The 21,697-nt window shown below is 39.2% G+C and overlaps 1 protein-coding gene across 10 annotated transcripts in view; it reads right to left on the bottom strand.

The window, feature by feature from the left end:
* The window catches only part of LOC105465361 (dynein axonemal heavy chain 6), a 383,399-nt gene that overhangs the window by 188,748 nt on the left and 172,954 nt on the right, over window positions 1–21,697 (bottom strand). For all 10 annotated transcript variants that reach the window (XM_011713768.2, XM_011713766.3, XM_011713767.3 and 7 more), the window contains exons 24-31: window positions 19,584–19,803; window positions 18,131–18,295; window positions 17,935–18,048; window positions 15,041–15,166; window positions 14,811–14,966; window positions 14,368–14,529; window positions 5,662–5,799; window positions 2,889–3,056 (exon numbers count right to left, since the gene is read on the bottom strand). In XM_011713768.2, the coding sequence (XP_011712070.2) occupies window positions 2,889–3,056; window positions 5,662–5,799; window positions 14,368–14,529; window positions 14,811–14,966; window positions 15,041–15,166; window positions 17,935–18,048; window positions 18,131–18,295; window positions 19,584–19,803 (1,249 nt within the window). The remainder of the gene's footprint in view (window positions 1–2,888; window positions 3,057–5,661; window positions 5,800–14,367; window positions 14,530–14,810; window positions 14,967–15,040; window positions 15,167–17,934; window positions 18,049–18,130; window positions 18,296–19,583; window positions 19,804–21,697) is intronic.

Genomic DNA, 21,697 nt, shown 5'->3' with positions numbered 1-21,697 from the left:
TGACAAGTTTCTGCATCCTTGATTAAATGAATCAGATGATGCTTAGTGTCTTTGACAGTGGAGCTGGATGCAGACCCTTTTTTCTATGTATAATCTGCCTGAAACACTGCAGTTGGCTTCAGATGCAGAATTTAGAATGAGGCCGAGTTCTTACTGGTGTCTGTTTTGTTTACAGACCTATCCCTGCTGATTAGCACAGTGCTCTGCACACAGTAGGTGATTAAAAATATTTACTGACAGGCTGGGGGCAGTGGCTCACGTCTGTAATCCCAGCACTTTGGGAGACTGAGATGGGTGAGTCACTTGAGGTCAGGAATTTGAGACCAGCCTGACCAACATGGTGAAACTCCATCTCTACTAAAAATACAAAAAATTAGCCGGGCATGGTGGCAGAAGCCTGTAATCCCAGCTACTCAGGAGGCTAAGGCAGGAGACTTGCTTAAACCTGGGAGGCAGAGGTTGCAGTGAGCTGAGATAGTGCCATTGCACTCCAGCCTGGGTGACAGAGCCAGACTCTGTCTCAAAAAAAAAAAAAAAAAAAAAAAAAAAAAAAAACTGACAACAGAATCTAATTCATTTAAACTCTAAAAATAATAGGAATAGCACTCAGAAGACTAGACTTTTAAATTTGTCCAATCCATTACTGAGTAACATAACAATAGGACAAAGCATGAGATGTGGACAACATGTTGGACTGGGCTCTCAGCTTGGTTTTCTTCCTACCAGGTTGGGACACTGAGCAAGTCATTTATTGTCTCTGTTTGCAGAGAGGGTCAAGAGTAAAGATACTACCTACCTTACCTGCCCCCCACCCCACCATGCCCACAGTGGGTATGGCAGACCCCTGAGCTGCCGTAAGCATTATACTAATTGACATAGTTTTGATATTTATCCCCGCCCAGATCTCACATTGGATTATAATTCCCAGTGCTGAAGGTGGGGGCTGATGGGAGGTGTCTGGGTCATGGGGGTGGATCCTTGATCCCTCATGGCTTGGTGCTGCTTTGCAATAGTAAGTGAATTCTGAGATCTGGTCATTGAAAAGTGTGGGGCACCCCCCAACCCACTCTTTCTCTCTTGTTCCTGTTTTCACTATGTGCAGTGCCTGCTCCCACTTCACCTTCCACCATGAGTAAAAGCTCCTTAAGGCCACCCTAGAAGCCAAGTAGATGCCAGCACCACACTTTCTGTACAGCCTGCAGAACCACGAGCCAATTAAACCTCTTTTCTTTATAAATTACCCAGTCTCAGGTATTTCTTTATGGCAATGCAAGAAAGACCTAATACACTAATATAGGTTGTAATTTTCCTAATGATAGGATTTGGAACAGTCTATTCTATTCTTAAGCAATTACTTTTATTTCACATAGAAGAATATTTAAAATTAGCTGTTATCACAGGAATTTTCTGAGAAATTCCATCCTAAAGGGGTAGTGTCCCTTCTTAGGAAATGCAGTATTGAGCACACAAGGGGCCTTCTGGAGTCCTAAAAATGCCTTATATTTTGGTGTTCGTGGTCACACAGATGAATGCATGCATAAGAATTCACTGAGTGACACCCTTATGAGCTGTGCTCTTTATTGTGTATAAATTATACCTCAATAAAAAGTGCCATGAAAAATATGTATAACATTTAGCTGGATGTAGTACCATGTGCCTGTAGTCCCAACTACTCAGAGGCTGAGGTGGGAGGATTGCTTGACCTCTGTTTGGTTCCAGCCAGGGCAGCCTAGTGAGACCCTATTTCTCTTTTTCTAAAAAGTGCAAAATTTAAATATATCAATTATTTTTTAAAAAATTATTTTATTTTATTTTATTTATTTTTTATTTTTTATTTATTTATTTTTTTGAGACGGAGTCTCGCTCTGTCGCCCAGGCTGGAGTGCAGTGGCCGGATCTCAGCTCACTGCAAGCTCCACCTCCCGGGTTCACGCCATTCTCCTGCCTCAGCCTCCCGAGTAGCTGGGACTACAGGCGCCCACAACCGCGCCCAGCTAATTTTTTGTATTTTTAGTAGAGACGGGGTTTCACCGTGGTCTCGATCTCCTGACCTTGTGATCCGCCCGCCTCGGCCTCCCAAAGTGCTGGGATTACAGGCGTGAGCCACCGCGCCCGGCCTTTTATTTTAATTAATTAAATATTTATTTATTTATTTTGAGACTGGGTTATGAGACTGGCTAATTTTTATATTTTTGGTAGGGATGGGATTTCACCATGTTGCCCAGGCTGGCCTCTAACTCCTGGACTCAAGCAATCCTCCCGCTTTGGCCTCCCAAAGTGCTGGGATTACAGGCCTGAGCCACTGTGCTTGGTCAAATACATCAATTTTTGGCTAGCATTTAAATTCTTGGCTATTTAAAGCCAGTTTAAATAGAAAGATGCCTAAGTGGATACAGAAAAAACAAACATGATTATAAATAATTAATTTGTTAATGATTACTATTTTTTTACTAAGTTGATACAGACTTATAAGCCAATCTCCACCCACCTCATAGTGAGGAGGCTACTACTCAACATCCCTTGACTCCAGTAAAAAATAATGTGCAAAGAGAAATAAAAATAATCTGTGTTTTTGTAACTAATCCAGACATTTTAATTCCTAGAGAGGACTGAAAAACCCCAATGAACTGGTTAATTAAACTCATTGATTCTTTCCAGTTTTAGGGGCCTATCATATTCCAGATATCATTCTGGGTATTACGGATATAGCAGTAAACAAACAAACATGCAGGACTTAACATTCCATGTGATAACAATCATATCTACACTTAATAATGTATAACCATTACTTGTGGCATTCATAAAGGAAACTTTGTACTTTGGTAGAATTGAATGGTAAATAAAAGAAACAAGTTTACATTTCTACTGCTTTATAATGTGATGCTCACCTCTGCAATCAAGGCATAATTTGGAACCATCATCGCAAATGGTCTAAACAGGGCTTTCAAATTATCTGGCAATTCAGTTCTGCCTGCATAGCCAGGATTCATTGTGATGAAGGCTGCACAAGTCATCACCAACTTTATTTCCCTCCCCTCAAACATGAATCTAGAGAGCTGTTCGAAGATAAAATATAGGTTAACACTCTTCCAGACACTTGTAAAATTTTTTACCTAATTATCACTCGAATGCAAGACTCATGTAATGAAGCACTAAAGCAAAGACTACTGAACACCATTGTTGGACAACAGGGAACATTTCTGATTCTGTCCTGTCTATTTCCAATATCTTCTGGGCTCTGTGTTTCCTGATTTCTGCCTCCCTGCACCTGACTTGCCCAAATTGTCTCTTCCTTCCTAGTCAAGTCCTGAAATCTTCTAGGTCTGAACATTTACTGAGCCTCTTCAATTCAACTTTCTTTTTTTTTCTTTTTTTGAGACAGGGTCTTGCTTTGTCTCCCAGGTTGGAGTGTAAGTGGCATGATCAGAGCTCACTGCAGCCTTGACATCTCAGGCTCAAGTAATCCTCCCACCTCATACCTCAGCCTGCCAAGTAGGTGGGACCACAGGCATGCCCCGCCATGCCCCACTAATTTTAAATTCATCTTGGACTTACTGACCATTAAACCTTCTCCACTCCCACTTTCTGGTATTCCCCAAGAAATTTCAATCTAATCTTAGTTCTTGAGTTGTTGAGGCCCCACTGTCACTGTTTTTGTCACCACCCCTTCACTTTTACTTAACAGCAAACACTTGTTGAGTGCCTGTTGCAGGTGAGGCAATAGGTGAGGCAATAAGTGAGGCATGGAGGCACACAGCTGAAGGAGCCTCACTCTTGAGATCACCAGAAACTCCCAGGCTTGCTGTCTGCAATCAACCTGGAAGCCACGACCACACAGTGCAACACATGCTACAGTGCAGGTGTGTGCAAAGCCCATGGAGGTAGTAAGCAACCTGCTTGGGATCTGAAGAAGGAAGAATGATGTTTCAGGTGAAGGAACAGGGGCAGCCATTCCAGGAAAAGTGAGCAGGAGCAAGAAACAACACTGCATGTTCCAGAAATGACCGGCAATTTACTTTGCTAAAGGGCAAAGTTCCAGAAAGCATAGCTAAGCTGGGCCTGAGCATCAGGAGTCTTGCACACTAAACTAAATAATTTAGATTTTGTCCCATGTTTGTGGGGAAGCAGAGAAGACTTTTAAGCAGAGTGATAGGATTGAAGTTGGCAGCAGAGAGGTTGGACAGGCTACAGACAGGGAGATTAGTAAGGAATGATCACTGGGGACACAATGAGAGCCAGAATTCAAGAGGTGTAAGTGGGGAGGAGAGGCATCTAGTAGATAAAATTAACAGGATTTGGTGATGGCTTAGATTCTGGGACTGACAGTGATGGGCCAAATCCAAGGTGAGTTCCAGGTTTCTAGTTGGGCCACTAGATGAAGGTGCTATCAACAGACATGAGGAATACAGGGAAGATCAGGATGGAGTAGGGTGATGTGCCGCAGCCTGGAGGAGAGAATGGATGGTACAATTGGAGACCTTTTCTGCTGCTGCTGAATGATTGCTTGTGCTAGCAAACCCCGCAATTTCTGTGGTTTAGTTTATCTATTTCAAGTTATATACCCCACTCCAACGGTCTTATTTGGCACTGGCAGCTTGAGGACGAGGCTGGTTATCTGCAGATGCTCTCCTGTCTTTCTCTGCCCTCACGTGGCTGCTCTCCAGGGGGCAAAGCTTCAGTTCTGCCTCTACTCTCTCTGGTCCCCGTCCCCTTACTCCATATACTTTGCTGTCACTGAACTGCTCAACTAGATGATAATAACTTGCATAATATAGAGTACGCTATCTCTGTATTTAAAGATCTTGCATTTAATGTAGGCCTCCCCAGAGTATGCAGGAACATGAGGGGGTCCAGGTAAGGGAGCTTAGACTTTAGGGTCTGATAATTTTTGATGTATATGAAAATAGTTTTTAAACTTTGAATTCTTTTCACCTATTACCTTGAGGGAAATGACATATACTTCACATAGGTTTGGTGTAAGATGAAACAAGTGTGAGCACATACCACAATGACTTCCACAATTTAGTAGTTCACTATAGTCCAAGTCATGATTGCTTTTGATTAGTTCTATAGTTCGCTTTTTTGCAGAGGGCGATAATCAAAATATTTAACAACTCTTATCAGGGCACCTTCCAACGAGATAGCCTCTGCCTCTGGAGCTAGAGCTGAGTCCAGAGTGCCCCGTGCTGTGCCAGGATGAACCCTTATTGGTGGATCGAGAGGAGGTCTGGCGCTCTTTGGAAAGGGCCAAGGGAGTAGTGGGGGCCCCCACAGGGCTTGGAGCAGTGCTGTTTTGGTTTGTAGAGGCTGTACACCAGTGCTGCCCATTGTGACCAGATCTCCAAAGGTCAACACAGAGTGGTAGAGACTTGGTCCCAACCTTCATTGCCATTCGCTTCTGAATATGAAATTCCTTCTCTAGAGGCATACTTATAAGGGGCTCAAACAAATTTTAAATAATAGGACCACTCAGTATTTTCATCTCACCCCATATTCCTTGGATTTTTCCAGTCCAGTGAGCTCTGGAGAGCCAAGTCCCCTTGAGCTCCCCAGGATTCCTCCCTAACATTTTCAGCATCTCCTTCCTAAAATGTAACATTCTGTGAGTTACTGACAAACTTAAGGATTGCTACCTTGAAAGTCGATGGCCCAGTGCCTTACCTTTGCCGCTTTGGCGTTCCTAATGGTAATGAGTTGCTGCGCAATGACGGACAGAACTTCTATGTCAATTCGATTAAATTCATCAAAGCAGCACCAGGCCCCTGACTGTGCCAAGCCACTGAAGAAGCGCCCCATCATCTGAAATCAAAATAAAGCAGTTCAACTTTGCATTGCGTAGTTCAACGCCTTCAAAAATTAAATTTTGAGCTGAAATATTAAAGAAAAAAGAGATGGTATCTGCAAATAAGCGATAGTTTTATGTGAATACTGGTCTATGTCAGAAGTAAACACTTTTCTACAAGAGGAAATATGTTTTTGAGTCTCTCTAAGTGATTTGAATCTGTTTTATTTTTAAACAAAATGACAATCTGACCAATTTTCCTTCTTGTTTATAACCTCCACTCACCTCTGCAAATACTTGACAGATTCTCAAATAATCTGACACATGGAACATACAAACTTAAGGACTTTAAAAAAACTTGCAAAATTTTACTAATGGAAGCTTTCATTGTCTTTAGAAGGTATTCTACGTGGTGGACACACACAAGGACTACTGAGCAGAAGGCACACCTGTGCAGATTATGGCAGCGATTCTTAATTTCTTAAGAATCCTAATGGTGGAGGAAAATGAGAACGTACCATCTAAAGTGTGGCATTTCTTTTGGGCACTTGAGATATTGGTTAAGCATGTGTATAAATCTTGCGTTATATCATATCTATCTCTTTAGTAGTAGAACTAATGGTTTTAAAATTTCAAGGTGGTCAACTGAACACATACTACTTCTTCCCCTTCCTCTGATTCCCACAAATCACAGAAAGACTGATAGATCTGTGTGCATATCTCTCTCCTTTTCTGTGTCCACACTTATACCTGTACCTGCTTGATAAAAACATAATGGAAAGGGAAACCAGCAGGAAGAAAGTTTTGAAAAAAAAAAAGCTGGAACATGGAAAGTATAGGGAAACAGATTGTCCAACTGAGAACAGAGAATTGCAGCGCCAAAACAGAGGGAGGGGAGTAATGCCCTTCATGAGGCCTCCAAGAAACTCCAAACCCAATATCAATACATGCAAGTTGGAGTACATGCAACATGAATACATACATGTAGAAAAGCAGACATAGGATCTACAGAAATATTTGGAAATTAGGCAAAGATCCACACTTGGAATGATTGGGTCTATGGGTCCTTCCTCTCTCTGTTCTTCCTTCCTCTCACCCCAAGTAGAGTAAACAGGGCCCTTGAGATTTTAGTGCTGTCATCCCCACCAGGCTAAAACGAAGGACTGCCTCATAAACAAAGGGGGAGATCTGCCTTGGGGAGATATTAATATTAGGAGATACTGGGAGATGACATTATGCTTGGGAGATAAGGAAAGCAGAGACAAGGAGAGAAAGATGGTTCCAGACTTCCACTTCAGTCACTGAGATTCAAAAATAATAAAAGAAAGTGAAACCCACTGAAATACACTACATTAGAAGGAAAATCCTTATTATTTGGCATTCGATGTGGGCTTTCTCACTTACTGGCTGCTTGGTGTGCGTACATTCTATGGAGAAGCCTGCTGGCTACACATTCTATACTCCCACAGAGCTCTTGGCAGCTCTTTCATTCAAGGAAGGGGCATTTGGGGGAAACAAGTTGTTTACACTAATTAAATTAGTCCTTCATCTATCCTTATGAACCAATAGGTGAAGATTCAAGAAAGAGAAGGAATGAGAAGAATAAACTAATGAGCAACTTTGGAGAAAGTGGAGATAATTTAGGGAGCAGAAAGTAATTTTACAAAATTGAAATGGAATCCTCAGAGAGATTTGGGAGGGAAACACATTCCTAAAATAAAACAAGATACTCTAAAAAAAGAAATTAGTCAGAGATAAGAAACAGTCCCTGGAAATTAGTAATAATATAGCCAAGGTAAGAGAAGTTGAATGAACTCATGGAATGATAGTACTAAATGATACTCATGGACAGTACTAAAGACCAAGTTGGTGTTCTGTACAACAAAGCTGCGGAATGCTTCCATATTGTAGGGGAATGGTCTTCATACTTAAGATACACGTAAGTCCTGGCATACGTGGAGACTTCCCAAGGGATACTTATGAACAGACAGTTCTAAAGGAAGTAACAAAGAAAATTCCAGATCTTGATCTGTGACACAGACTCTTTGCTAATATTTTTCTCTTTGAGAACATGTCTGTGGTCATGGTGGTTCTTCATTTCCATTTGCTCTTCAAAAATGACCCTCTCTCTCTGCCACTCCTGCCTCTGCAGTTTGTGTCTGGCTGAGGAGGAGAGTGGGGGGTTTGAAATCCAGCCCTGACATGGCTGCTGACTTGGTGAACATGTGCCACAGGTGTGGAGGCTCAGCAGATGATACTAGCAGGCTTGCTCTTATCCAAACCAGATCTTACGATGGTGCATTGCTCCAGGATGCAAAAACCTCCAGGGTGCCAAACAAAGGAGCAGTTCCAAATATTGATCATGAATGCAGGAAAGCTTGCAACAACTGGCTGGTTAACAAATACTTTTTCGAGTCAGGTGATCTCCAATTCTTCGTTTTCAACAAAAGTGAAGGACAGGGTCAATGCCTACAGGCCAAAGATAACCAGGAACACACCTGTAGTCAGACACAATTGGGTTTACCACTCGTTGCAACAAGGGAGAGCACACTCTGTGGGAAACCAAGGTTTCTCTCAGTAAAAGGATATCAGGAGGACTTGTCACAGGATTTGGGCTTGTGTTAGAAAATTCTGGGGAAGGGTCAGTGAAGAAGGGTTTTGCTCTATTAGTTTTTAAGAGCTACTATAACAAATTGCCATAAACTGAATGCCTTAAAGCAGCAGAAATTTATTCTCTCACAGTTCCAGAGGCTAGAAGTCTGAAATAAAGGTATCAACAGAGCCATGCTCATTCTGAAGGTTCTGCGGTGTAGGATTCTTCCTTGCCTCTTGGTAGCTTCTAGTGGTTGCCAGCAACCCTTGGGATTCCTTGGCTTCTTGTACTGCTTCACTCTGATCTCTACCTCCTGTGTATCTTCACTTGGCTGCCTTCTCTCTCTCTGTCTATATCCACATTTTTCTCTTCTTACAAAGGCACTAGTTAGTTATTTGATTAGGGCCCGTAGAATTCCAGTATGGCCTCATTTTAAACATCTGAGTCTTTACAAATGTAAAGACTCAAATTAGGTAACATTCAGATACTAGGCATGAGGACTTGAACATATTTTGAGGGGACACAATTCAATCCACAATATTGTGGATTAGGTGCTGATAGGAAGCAGGGGCAAACTTATGATGGATATCATAATCATATTATACAGGAGGCTGATGGATAGCTGGCTGAGGCTATCATTGGTAAAGGTGAAGCAGTTACACAGCTTAGCCTGGAGAGGGAGATATTAGACTATTTTTTGTGGTTTGGACAGCATTGTTGTGTGTTCTCAGACACGATTATGGCATCTCATTCCATAATGGATGCATCGTGACCTGGTCTGTAGTTGGTGGCCTGTGAAATTGTTTGTGTTCCACCGGGGAAGCAAATAGTCTGAGTCAGGTTGGCTCTCAGCTGATAGCAGTCAGGGGTTATTTTGTTTTGTTTTGTTTTTCAGAGATGAATTGTGTAGCAATTAATTGACGATTAGAAATAAGTTTTGGTGTTATTTCTATCATTTTATTTTGTGATGATTTCTATTAAAAAATCTTTATTCTGAAAAATTTCAAACATACACAAGAGGTGAAAGAAGGTATATGTCACCCAGCTTAACAATTACCAACATTCTGCTATTTTCAAAATGCTCTCCAACATTTTTTGTTGTTATTTTAAAGCAAACCCTAGACATCATATTATTTCACAATAAACTCTGTAACACATAAAAACCCCCAAATTACCCATATCAATACTGCTAACCTACTCAAAGAAAAACCCAATAATTATTTAATATCTTGTTCAATTTTCCTCAATCGTACTGATATTGTCCTTTTACAATTGGTTTGTTCCAATAAAGATACAAGCAAGGTACAAACATTGCATTTGGGTACTGTGTCTCTTAAATCTCTTTAAATTTATAGCAGTTCCCTGAATCCTCTCTCTTTTATGCAATTTATTTTTGAAGGTCTGTAAGTTATTTTCCCTATAGAATTCCCCTGATTCCATATTTAGCTGATTGTATTCTTGTGGTGTTAACACATTCCTTTATCTCATACACCTGTATTTCTTGAAAACTGGTATTTAAATCTAGAGACTCCATTAGATTCATTAGGTTGAAGGTAAATTTTTTTGAACAGGAATAATTCATAGCTTATATATCATAACAGGAGATACGTATTTTTTGATTGTCAAAGTTGTGATTGATCAGTGGATTACTATCCCGATTCATCCATTATAAAATTTCCAATTAGTCTTTAGTGGTTTTAGCAATGATGGTATACCATCTCATACTCCTCAGACTGACAGCAGTTATGGAACCTGACAGCATGGGCACGGATGTGGAGCATAGGCAGCTCTTATACACTTGCAGGGGGAGTATAAATTACCACAATCATGGAAGAAGCATTTGTCCTTATTGAGTCAATATGATATGTATATGTACCTTGAGACCAACTCCTATATTCCAAGCCAGATAAACCATGCACCCATTCACCTGGAGGCCTGTGTAATAATGCTTATTGCAGCATTGCTTACAGTAGCAAATACTATATTAGAAACAACCCAAATACCTATCAGAAGAAAAAAACCATAAAAACAGAGCAGTGAAAATGAATTTAAAAAAATAGAGCTATAATATTAGCCTGGATGAATCTCATAGACAAAGTGCTCAGTGGAAAAACCAAAATGTAGAATGTAGCACACAAAATGGTGCTATGTTTTAAATTTAGGACTACACACATACATATGCACACATGTGAATGATAACCCGCAAATTCAGAATAGAAGTTATCTCTGGCGAAGAGAGACAGAGGATTTCAAGTGCGCTGGTAACATTTTATCTCTTAGCTGGGAGGTAGCTAAGTAGATGTTCATTATTTTATTCTTTGTATCTTTTTATGTTCCTAAATTTGCATATAATATGTACTTTTTTTAAAAAAAGGGAGAGAACATTTGACTTGAATCAAAAGACGTGTTCAAATTCTTTCTCTGCCATTTTCTAGTGGTGACTGCTGGCGAGTTACTTCACTGTCCAAATCTCACTCCCATCTGTGCAATGATGACAACACTGTTCTATCAAAGAGGACTGTTGGGAAGGTAAATCAGATAATATGCCTTCTCCTGAGTCTAAACACAAAGTCTCAGCCCAGTGCTTGAGTGTTTCATTTGCTTTTTGTAGAAAGGAAGAGTTTCAAAGGAGACCAAATCCAGAGGAAAACTTTAGGGCAAGAGAGTTCCTGGAGGAGCAGGAACTAGGTCTTAGGAAAGGCAGCACATCTGACCAGGGATCTGCAGGGTAACCTCCTTCTGCCCAAATCTCTCCTGTCTCTTACAAAGTTGTCAGGAACCGGAAAAAGCAGGTAGAGAAAACAGGAAAAGGGGACTGGTCAGAGCCCTGGGGAACATCCACACATGAAGGGACATTTAAGGCAGAAAAGAATAGCCCTTGGAGACAATCTTGTTTTGCTTAGAAATCTTATGTTGCAGAAACCCTTAGAGGATACCATTCCTCTTTCTCTGGAAACTGCGTACCACATCTAACTCTCAACAGCCATCCATGCCTGTATGAGTCAGACTATACCCTCTTCTTCTGGCTATTGCTTACGAATCTAGGGGTGATCACTTGAACCCACTTTGCCAGTTAGAATCCTACTTTCAAAATTTGAAATATGAAAATATGCTGTTTTCTCTGCAAGGTTCTAGAGAGAAGGCTCTAAAGTTCCCAATGCCAAGGAGTTGGCTGCTCTCGTTCCTACTCAGCCTGAGTCATGCTCAACTCTTCTCTGGATTCCGTGAGATATCCCACTATCTAAGTAACCTTTCAATAAGTTTATTTTTTCTTATTGTTGCTTAAAATGTAAAATAAGTGTGTTTATGTGTTTAGCAATCTAAACAAATACAAGAAAATAGCAACAAGCAAGAGAAAATATGAGAGTATTTAAGAGAAGTGGAGAACAGAAGTAGGAGGCCCAGAGCAGAGAACAGAGACAAAATGATAAGCAAAGAAGCAATAAAATAAGGTCTCACTAGGCTGACAAGACATATTTTTCCCGTTAAAGAGCTTCCCAAAATGACAAACCAAATGAATAAAGAAAATTATCTTATGTAGACACATCCTGGTAGATTTTCACAATACCGAGGATCAAGAGAAAATCCTATAAGCTGCCGGAGATAGAGAGGAAGCAAAATATTACTAAACCTCCAAAATTTATTAAGCCATGATCAGTTTTATCATTAGCAAAATGCATACTAGAAGACAATGAAGTGAGGCCTTCAAAGTCAGGTGAGAAAATCATTTTAAACCTATAATTCCACCCTCTACAAATTATCAATCAAGTATGATGACTCAGTAGAGACAGAATATTTATAAACTTGAATGGGAAAAAAATTGCTCAAGGAAGTATTCCAACAAAATTAAAATGAAATATAAGAAAGATGCAAAACTGAAATACAAAGAACAGTGGCAGCTGAATCTACTCTAGAACAGTGGTTCTTAAATCTGAGTGTGCATCAGAATCACCTGGAAGTTTGTTTCAAAAAAGCCTCTCGTTGCTACGCTCCAGCTCCAAAGTTTCTGATTAAGTAGGTCTGACATGGGACTTTATAATTTGCTTTTCCAACAAGTTGTCAGGTGACGCTAATGCTGTTGGTTCAGGGTTCATGCTCTCAGAACCACGGTCTAGGGCTTAGCTTCTCAAAGTGGACCAGTATCGATGTGCACCACCTTGGTGGATGTCAGAAATGCACAATTTCAGGCCCCACCCCAGACCTGCAGATCAGAATATGTAGTTTAATAAATATCTCCGGGTGATTCCCAGCACACAGAAGTTAGAAAAATAATGGTTCTGGCCGGGTGCAGTGGCTCACACCTGTAATTCCAGCACCCTGGGAGGCTGATGTGGGCAGATCACGAGGTCAGGAGCTGGCCAAGATGGTGAAACCTCATCTCTACTAAAAATACAAAAATTAGCCGGGCGTGGTGGTGGGCGCCTGTAATCCCAGCTACTCAGGAGACTGAGGCAAGGAACTGCTCGAACCCGGGAAGCGGAGGTTGCAGTGAGCCGAGATTGTGCCACTGCATCCTGGGCAACAGAGTGAGACTCCGTCTCAAAATAAAAAATAAAAATTAAAAAGTAAAAAATAAAAAATGAGAAAAATATTGGTTCTAGAAGTAAACAAAGTGGAAAGAAAACACAATCCACTAACCCTGAAGCTTAGGACGTTTACTTTGAATGGCAGGGGTTTGTGATGTATGTATTGATCTTTCTCTATGGGGCCAATTATTCTATTAAATTCCACTATGAACAGTCTTTGATATTATAAGTGCTGTATAAGGGATTTACATTTTTATGTTCAGCCCCCAGACAAAGCAATGAAGATATAATTTAGTTATAGAATAAAATACAAATTTTATAAAATTTGACATGGTAAAAGTGAGGTTGAAACAGAAAGTCCAACTTCATTAGACACACAAAGTTGTGTCTAATAAAATCCTCATCTATTTAATGTGTTGGCAGATAGTGTCCAAAGTGGGTACATAAAAATATAGAAACAAATGTATGCTTTTACAGTTTAAATAGCAACCACCAGAAGAAATAAAGCCAAACAAGGATTCCTGCAAATCCATGAGGTTTTTTTTAGGGGATCTGTGAGGCCAAAGTGTTTTCATAATAATACCAAGGTGTTATATGCTTTCTTCACTCTCACTCTCTCATGAGAGTACAGAGTATGAAAAGATGTGGATATGATTTCAGTTTTCACATAGCAAATAACCTTTAAGAAACTAACATTTGTCAAGTTTTGGTGTAGTTCAAAGAAGAGTATAAACAGTTAACTGAAAAAGTTCTTTAAAATATTCGTCTTTTCAGAGTCTATATCTATGTGAGGTTAGATTTTCTTCAAATGTTCAACCAAAAAAACGTATCTCAACAGACTGAATGTAGAAGCAAATCGGAGAATCTGGCTGTCTTCTATTATGCCAAATATTAGCATAATAGCAATATTTTGAAAACATTAGAGATTTTCAAAAATATAAAAGTGGGACAATTTTTTTTTGTTTGGAAGTTTTCTCATTAATTTTTAAGAGTGTAAAGGGGTCCCATGACCAAAAAGTTTGGGAACCACTGTATTGAAAAACCTTACCAGGAATTCTCACCTCCCACATATTTCATGTTCAATACACCATTCTCTGAATTGCCAATTTCCTACTGTAAGCTTAGTCCTTGTTCTTCATTTTCCCTGCTATTCTATCTTGTACCTCATCTCATTTCTTTCTTCTTACTGACATGTACAGATTTTTTATTTTTTCATAAATAAAAAATTAATTTATCAATTGATTGATAATCATCCCCTGGCCTTGATTCTCATCCAGACTACCCAGACTACCATGTGTTGACTCTTCTCCCTTGCTCTATTTATTCCACTTTAGCCATTATTTGCCCCATTTCTTTTCTCTTGCTTGTCATCACTCCATTCTCACTTTATTTTGTTATGTCATGTTGCAAATAGAGAAAGACATATAAAACACTTAAATGTTAATATTCAGATGCAAGAACTGTACCTTGTAGTCCAAACCATCCGAACAGTTAAAGACCACACACTGGATGGCAAGAGCTTTTGCCAGATCTTTGGTAGTCTCTGTTTTCCCAGTGCCAGCAGGACCAGCTGGTGCACCCCCAAGGTCAAGCTGCAAAGCTCCCATGAGGCAAAGATAGCAGCGATCCTGAAGAAAGTAATAAATTATCAATATGAAGGGAACCAACTCTGGCCACAAATTAAGTCATTTCCTTTCTATGGGGGAAGGATTATTATTTTCTATGAAAAATAGAGCAACTGAAATACACCAAAAGATCCATGTACATAATTAAATAATGCAAATCTTTGCTTTACAAAGATGTATTCATAATAAATTCTTTCAAGAATTAATGTCATATGAAACTTTTCAAGACTTTTGATTGAAAAGCACACTCATGTCAATATTAACCTAAGTGATCAATAACTTACTGTGAGTGGAGTAATAACCAATCTTGGGCATGCACCCAAATATTCATAGCCGTAAGTGTACTGAGAGAGCGCCATTCTAGCCACACAATTATCCAGGTCTATATCCCAGTAATAGCGCAGTTGTCTCTGCCAGTCAAAAGACTCAACTGTCTCCACCTATATGTGATACACATATTAGATACACTCATTTCAGAAAGCAGTATATAATTTTAGTTAAATGAAACAGTTACCTTGGATTGAACAAGTTCAGTGACTATATCTCTTGCATGCACATCAATGGTAATCAATGCAGTTAGGATGTTTCTGTGTAATTTAGGAAGACTGCCTCGAACTATTGCAGCCAGGGCATTTAATCTCTACAAATAAAAAAAATTGTCATGGTGAATTTTCCAAGATCAGCTTACATATGTATATTATCTCTTTCACCATTCAATTTGGAGAGACATTGCTAAAAACCAGCTAATTTTAAGAAGCTATAATTTTGTGACCAAACAGGACAGTACTTTTCTTTAATTCCCATGAGACTTCTGTGAACTATATACTGTCTTTACCCCTATTGTACATTTGAGGAAACTGAAGGTCAGAGAGCATAAGTAACTTGATGGCAGTCACACAGTTACGAAGTAGCAAAATGAGACCTGAGTAGACATTTGCCTCCAGAAAAGCCCATGTTCTTAACCACTATGTGATGATTTTCTAGAGGAGAGTGTCCCCCCTAAAAATTAAATGTGGTTAAAGGTGATACTCTTCAGTTTTAGGGGTGGTTTTCCCATTAATAATCAGAAAGTCTGAGCATTTTAACCTAGCCAATGTCTAGTTAAATGAAAAAATTTTCAGAAAGAGTTAGCTAAATTTTTACTTGATTTTTACCTAAAAAATTAAATCTTTTTCAAAGAAGAGCAGCGCCTCTGAGGACCTTGCATCATTGTGCTGAAATGTCACTTGGGCCAACCCTGATGAGGGACCATCTCTACGTAGAGGCAAAGGAACTTTCTTTAGGGAGTCATTTCTCTTTTCTGAAGCTATGGAGATGAAATTTCTTTGAGGAATTTCATGAGAGTGTTTTCTCTTACTTCAATAAAGTTGTTTTATTCAATAAATAAATATTTATTGAATATTTACATATAAATATATATAAAGTTGTTTTATTTCAATAAAGTTGTTTTATTCATAAGGTTGTTTCATTTTTCTGTTTTAAGGGTGAATCTTTAAAAATGTAGTATTACTTGGAAGTAGAATTGAATTTGGAGTTAAAGAGTTGGCTTAGGTCCTTACAAGATATACTGTTTGTAAATATTTTCCTTTATTCCCCTGGTTGCCTTTTCACTCTGTTGATTGTTTCCTTTGTTGTGCAAAAGCTTTTAAGTTTGATGCAATCCCATGGATCTATTTGCCTTTTGTTGCTTGTGCTTTTGGTGTTATATTCAAGAAATCAATGCCAACGCCAATGTCAAAGCTTTTCCCCTATGTCTTCTTCTAGGGATTTTACAGTTTCAGGTCTTACACTTAAATCCTTAATCCATTTTGAGTTGATTTTTGTGTATGGTATAAGACAAGGGTCTAATTGCTCCTGCAACTTAATAAGCAAAAAACAAATAACCCAATTAAAAAATTAGCAAGGGAATAGAATAGATATTTATCAGAAAAAGACATGCAAAGGGCTAACTGGGTATATGAAAAGATGATCAACATCACTAATCATAAGGGAAATGCAAATCAAAACCATAATGAGATGTCACCTCACAACTATTAGGGTGACTGTTATCAAAAAAACAAAAGATACCCCATGTTGGCAAGAGCGTGGAGAAAAGAGACCCCTGGTATGCTGCCAGAGGGAATATAAACATGGTGCAGCCATTATGGAAAACAATATGCTGGCTCCTCAAAAAATTAAAAATGGAACTACAATATGACCCAATAATCCCACTCTGGTACACATCCAAAAGAAGTGAAGTCAGGATCTGGAGGAGACTATCTGCACTCCTATGTCCATTGCAGCGTTATTCACAATAGCCAAAATGCGGAAATAACGTAAGCGTCCATCAAAGGATGAACACATAAAGATAATATGAGCTGGGCATGATTATCATGCCTGTAATCCAGCACTTTGGGAGACCAAGGCAGGAGGATCACTTAAGGGAAGCTTTTGAGACCAGCCTGAGCAATACAGTGCGACCCTGTCTCTACAAAAAATAATAATAACAAAAATAATTAGCTGGGTGCTATGATCACGTCCCTGCATTCCAGCCTGGGCAATGGAGTGAGATCCTGTCTCTTAAAAAAGAAAAAAATAAAAGAAAATGTGGCATACACATACAATGAAATATTTATTATTCAGACTTAAAACAAAGGAAGTCCCATGACATGTTACAGCATGAATAAACCTGGAGGATATTAAGCTAAATGAAATGAGTCAGTCATAGAAGGATAAGTCCTGCATGATCTATTTATATGAAGTATCTAAAATAGTTAAATTCATAGAAAAAGAGTAATATGGTGATTACAGGGAGCTAGGGAGAGGAGGAAATGTGGAGTTGCTATTCAACAAGTATAAAGTTTTAGTGCTATTGAAATGCTATTTAGTAAAACAGCATTTCCTAGCTATAGCTAAAAGTTCTTGATGGTAAATTCTTTGAATGATTTATCATTTTATTGTTAGCTGCCTGACAGACAACTATTTCTATTTCTAACTATTTCTGTTAGTTGCCTGACAGGCAATGTATTTCTACAAAATAGTGGAAATAGAATTAGAGCCTAAAAATAGAAATGGCATGAATCTGGAGGTTTTCCTGGACTGAATAAACTTCCCTGAGAGGTATCCAGGAACTAGTGAATACAGTTTATGCTTAAAAGTTGCAAACCATTATAACCGTGATGTTTTGTTCTGGAATTGTTTTTCCTCCTATTTTCACAAGTATTCATATGAATACTACACATACATTAAGGTAGTGTCCCTAAAAAAAGTAAAACACAAATAATTTTAGTGAGAATTCTAAAGCTTTGTAAGTCATGTCAGAGCATTAGAATTTCTGAAATAAAGTGAATTTGCATTAACTATGCTTTAAAAAAAAACCCACTAAGACCGTCTTGCAAGACAATAATGTCACTTTGTTATAGATCTCACCTCAAAATTTACTTTTTCAAAATTCTCCAGGGCCTCTATGTGATTACTGTGTTCTGTTTCCAGACATTCAGTCAAATCACGGCACCACATAATTTGAGAAATGGTCAGGATAACCTGCAAGAAAACATCTTTCTTAAATATGTGATACATATCACCAAAAAAGAATACAGAAATATGAAATGTGAGTATGAGTTACTTGAGAAGGGTGGCCAGCCACCACCCAGTCTGTCCTCAGTTTCCCCTGATAGTCAGCGATGGCAGCTTTGCACAGGCGACGCAGAGATGTGAACATGGCTTCTTCCACTTTACCAAGCCATTCTTCTACATTGCCTCGGGCCTTGAGGCCTTTCCCCAAGCTAACCTAAAAGGTAATCAGAGCATTGATAAAGTGGCTTGTGTGGGACTTGTAAGCTGTATGCCTTCTGTATTTCCATGACAGAATCCTATGCTATATAAACGCTGAAGCCTGACCACAAATACTGAAACTTCTATTGACATTCCACTATACATCTATCTCCTTTCACCCGACCTATTGCTTTATTTTACTGCTTCCACTTGGAGTCAACTCCCTGAAAGAGTAGTCTACATGCACTGCATGGAATTCTTCACTTATTTTCACTTTCCTACTTGTTGCTATCTGATTTTTGTCCCTGATCACTTCTATTCTCAAGTTTTCCCAGGTCCTCCCAACTGAAAAGTCCAAATGACACTTTTCAGTTCTTGTATCTATTTTTTTGGACTTCCAATGGCTTGACTGTCATGGCTGTTTTGGTTTCCTTGATCTGCTCTTCTTCTAACCTCTCTTTACATTTCATGTTTTCCTGAGATTCTATCCTCGGTCTTTCCCCTTCTCTTCTGCACCAGTGATAAGCAAATTCTTTTGCAAGAGGATCAATTCAGAACAAATAAAATGTTTACATGTTCCCATAGATACACCACTGTGTTCTTACTGGACCCAATTCCTTAGCATTTCCCTGCACAGTTCCTGTGTCTGAAATGTCTCCCATGCCCACGTAGAAGATACTCTCCCTTCCATCATACTTGACTTTGTGTGTGTGTGCATATGTGTAGCTCTCCTCTGTGAAGTCACTTGATTCCTCACAGTGTGCTAATATATTCACTCTCTTGGTGTTCCCCATATGCCAGGGGCTGTGCAGTGCCCTGGAGATGCTGCTGCCAGCAACTAACACTTAAATAGTGTTTACTGGGTATTGCTTTAAGTAATTTACATACACTATCCCCTGAACAGGCTCATCACTCCATTAATCAGATACAATTACTAATCCCTGTCTTTTGGATGAGATTAAGGGGTGGGACTTAGTCCAAGTGGCCTGATAGTAGAACCAGTACTCTTAATCAGTCCATTAGTGTGCCTCTTGTGGGGAGTTAAATAAGACATGGTTCTAGTTTTCTCCACTATATTTCCAACAACAGAACACATGTCTTTGTTATTGCATTTTCTGTGGTGATTTTCAGTTGTTTGTTCGACTACTTCTCTGTTAGACTTTGAGCTCTTTGAGGGCAAGAATTTTATCTTGGTTATCCTTGAAATTGCTGAGCCAACAGAGTACCTGTATGCTTAGAGCGAGAATAACCCTAGAAGAGTAACAAAGTTCATCAATAAAGAAATATAAACAAAAGCACCTCACCCTTTCTCCCTCTGGTGACAGCATTGCCAAAATATCATTAGTATAAACCTTTTCTGGTTCTCCATCAATACCAGGAATCTTTCCTTCAGCAGGAGGCATGAGAGCAAATTCGAGCTTTGAAATGGAGTCGAAGCATTTCCTTAAGTGTGGCTGCACAGCCTGTGGATTTCGTGTCTGGGCCAAAATCTCCAGAAGTTCATCATTTGACAAGAAGTAAAACCTAGATTAAAGAACATCCTTAAAATATAACTTGAAATTGAAGTATAGTCTCAGATAGACATAAAAGATAAATTCCTTAGCCACATCTCTTCCCTGTCCACCAATTTCCTGGACCTCCAATTATACTGGTCATGGGCTTCTGGGGAGGCCACATATCTCTAAACATGATTTCTGTGAAAATTAGTGATGATGCATTTAGGTGTGATGATGCACACCTAGAATTACTGTCTAGTACATAAAAGATAGACATTGTTCATAAAAACTGTAAAAATGCTAGAAACTGATGTGTTCACATATCTGTCTTAAAGTCTCCAGAGTGAAGATGTATTATTTCTTTTCCCTAAAATCTAGCCTAGTGTGTCACACATACCTGGTATTCAATACATTATTTGTTGAAGAGTTAATAGATGGATAGGTGGTTGCAGGAGAACCTTATTGGGTTGTGTGAATGTGTACTGGGCCACTCTCTTAACTCAAAGGCATTTGCTATTCTCTGCAGTATGTGCTACTGTGAAAATTGGCATAATATAATTTTGCCAGCACACCATTTCCAACCATGTGAGGCTATACATATGTAGAAATATAACATTTATATATATTCCATATTATTACCAGCAAGATAGGTAAAGGAAATTGTAAACTTACAGAATATTATTTTGCTATAGATTGGGGTTGGCAAGTTACAGCCCCAGGCCAAATCTGGCCCACCACCTGTATTTGTAAATAACGTTTCATTGTCACACAGCCATGCAGACATACTGTCTGTGGCTCCTTTTGTGCTACAATAGCAGACCTGACTACAGAGACTGTAAAGCCTACAAAGCCTTGAATATCTACTATGTGACCTTTTATGAAAAAAAGTTGTTTGTCCCTGCTCTAGATAATCAACAATATTCTAAATGCCAGACTTCATGTAATATAGTTCTTGTATTATGTTTAATCTCTCCAAATGACTCAAAAGGAATTTTATTTACTATTCCAACTGACTATCCTAGTTCATACTAGAACAGATTAGAGCAATTAACTATTAACATTTAAGACAGTGATTTTCAAACTTTTTTTTTTTTTTCCCCAATCAAGGGTCCTTTTTACTGCTGTTCCTATCCCCAACTCTCTCCTGTTTTGGAGGACTAAATGTACAAAACAGCATTTAGTAAATGCTCTAGATTGTTGACGGTCAACTTAGCAATATCCCTGCATTAGGGAAAAGCTGGAATGACATTTCTAGAATCTCTTTCCAGTAAGGTTTCAGATTAAATGCTGCCTATGAGATGCTCTTCTATGTGACTGAGAAGGTGGGAGGAAGCAAAGCCATTATTCCCCAACTTGAGCATGAATGACTGAAGTTGGTGGGATTTTATCCTTGGTTTTCAGGTGTCCTCCTGACAGTCCCTCCCTTTCTTGTTGCAGGAAGCTGAGACTTTGGTGGCACTTCCCTGAGACCTCTGCCTGTATTTCCAGATTTCCTCAAAGTGGTCCTCAGTTCTTCCCTTCTTCTGCGTCTAGCACCAGTGAAAACTTCTAATTCCCTGACTGAAACTTTTGCTCTAAACACCTCGAGTGGCTTCTGTGTTTTTGACCAAAGCTTTCCCAAGCAATATAACTAGATGTTAAAATTTCAGTTTCAGTTTTGACTGAAGTTCTAGGACTAGAGTTGTCATATTTCAAAATGAGATGTCAGGTCACCTGGGGCTGACTTATGGGGAGATGGGTGAAGACTCTAGAGTCCTCAGTCGCTTGAGGGTATAAAAGTGTTAAAGCTGGAGAGGTTGGACAGCTAGAGATAAGAATATTTTTTGGTACAGAGATGTGCTAAGGGTGCTTGCTATGCCCATGAGAAAGGGTGTGGTTCACTCTCCTCAAGACTAGGCGTCTTGGAGAGCTTAACATGCATC

The sequence above is a fragment of the Macaca nemestrina genome, chromosome 13, assembly GCF_043159975.1.
Source record: "Macaca nemestrina isolate mMacNem1 chromosome 13, mMacNem.hap1, whole genome shotgun sequence".
In the NCBI taxonomy this organism is placed as follows: domain Eukaryota; kingdom Metazoa; phylum Chordata; class Mammalia; order Primates; family Cercopithecidae; genus Macaca; species Macaca nemestrina.
The sequence above is the reverse complement of the archived record's forward strand: the minus strand, read 5'-3'. Positions and strand labels throughout refer to the sequence as shown.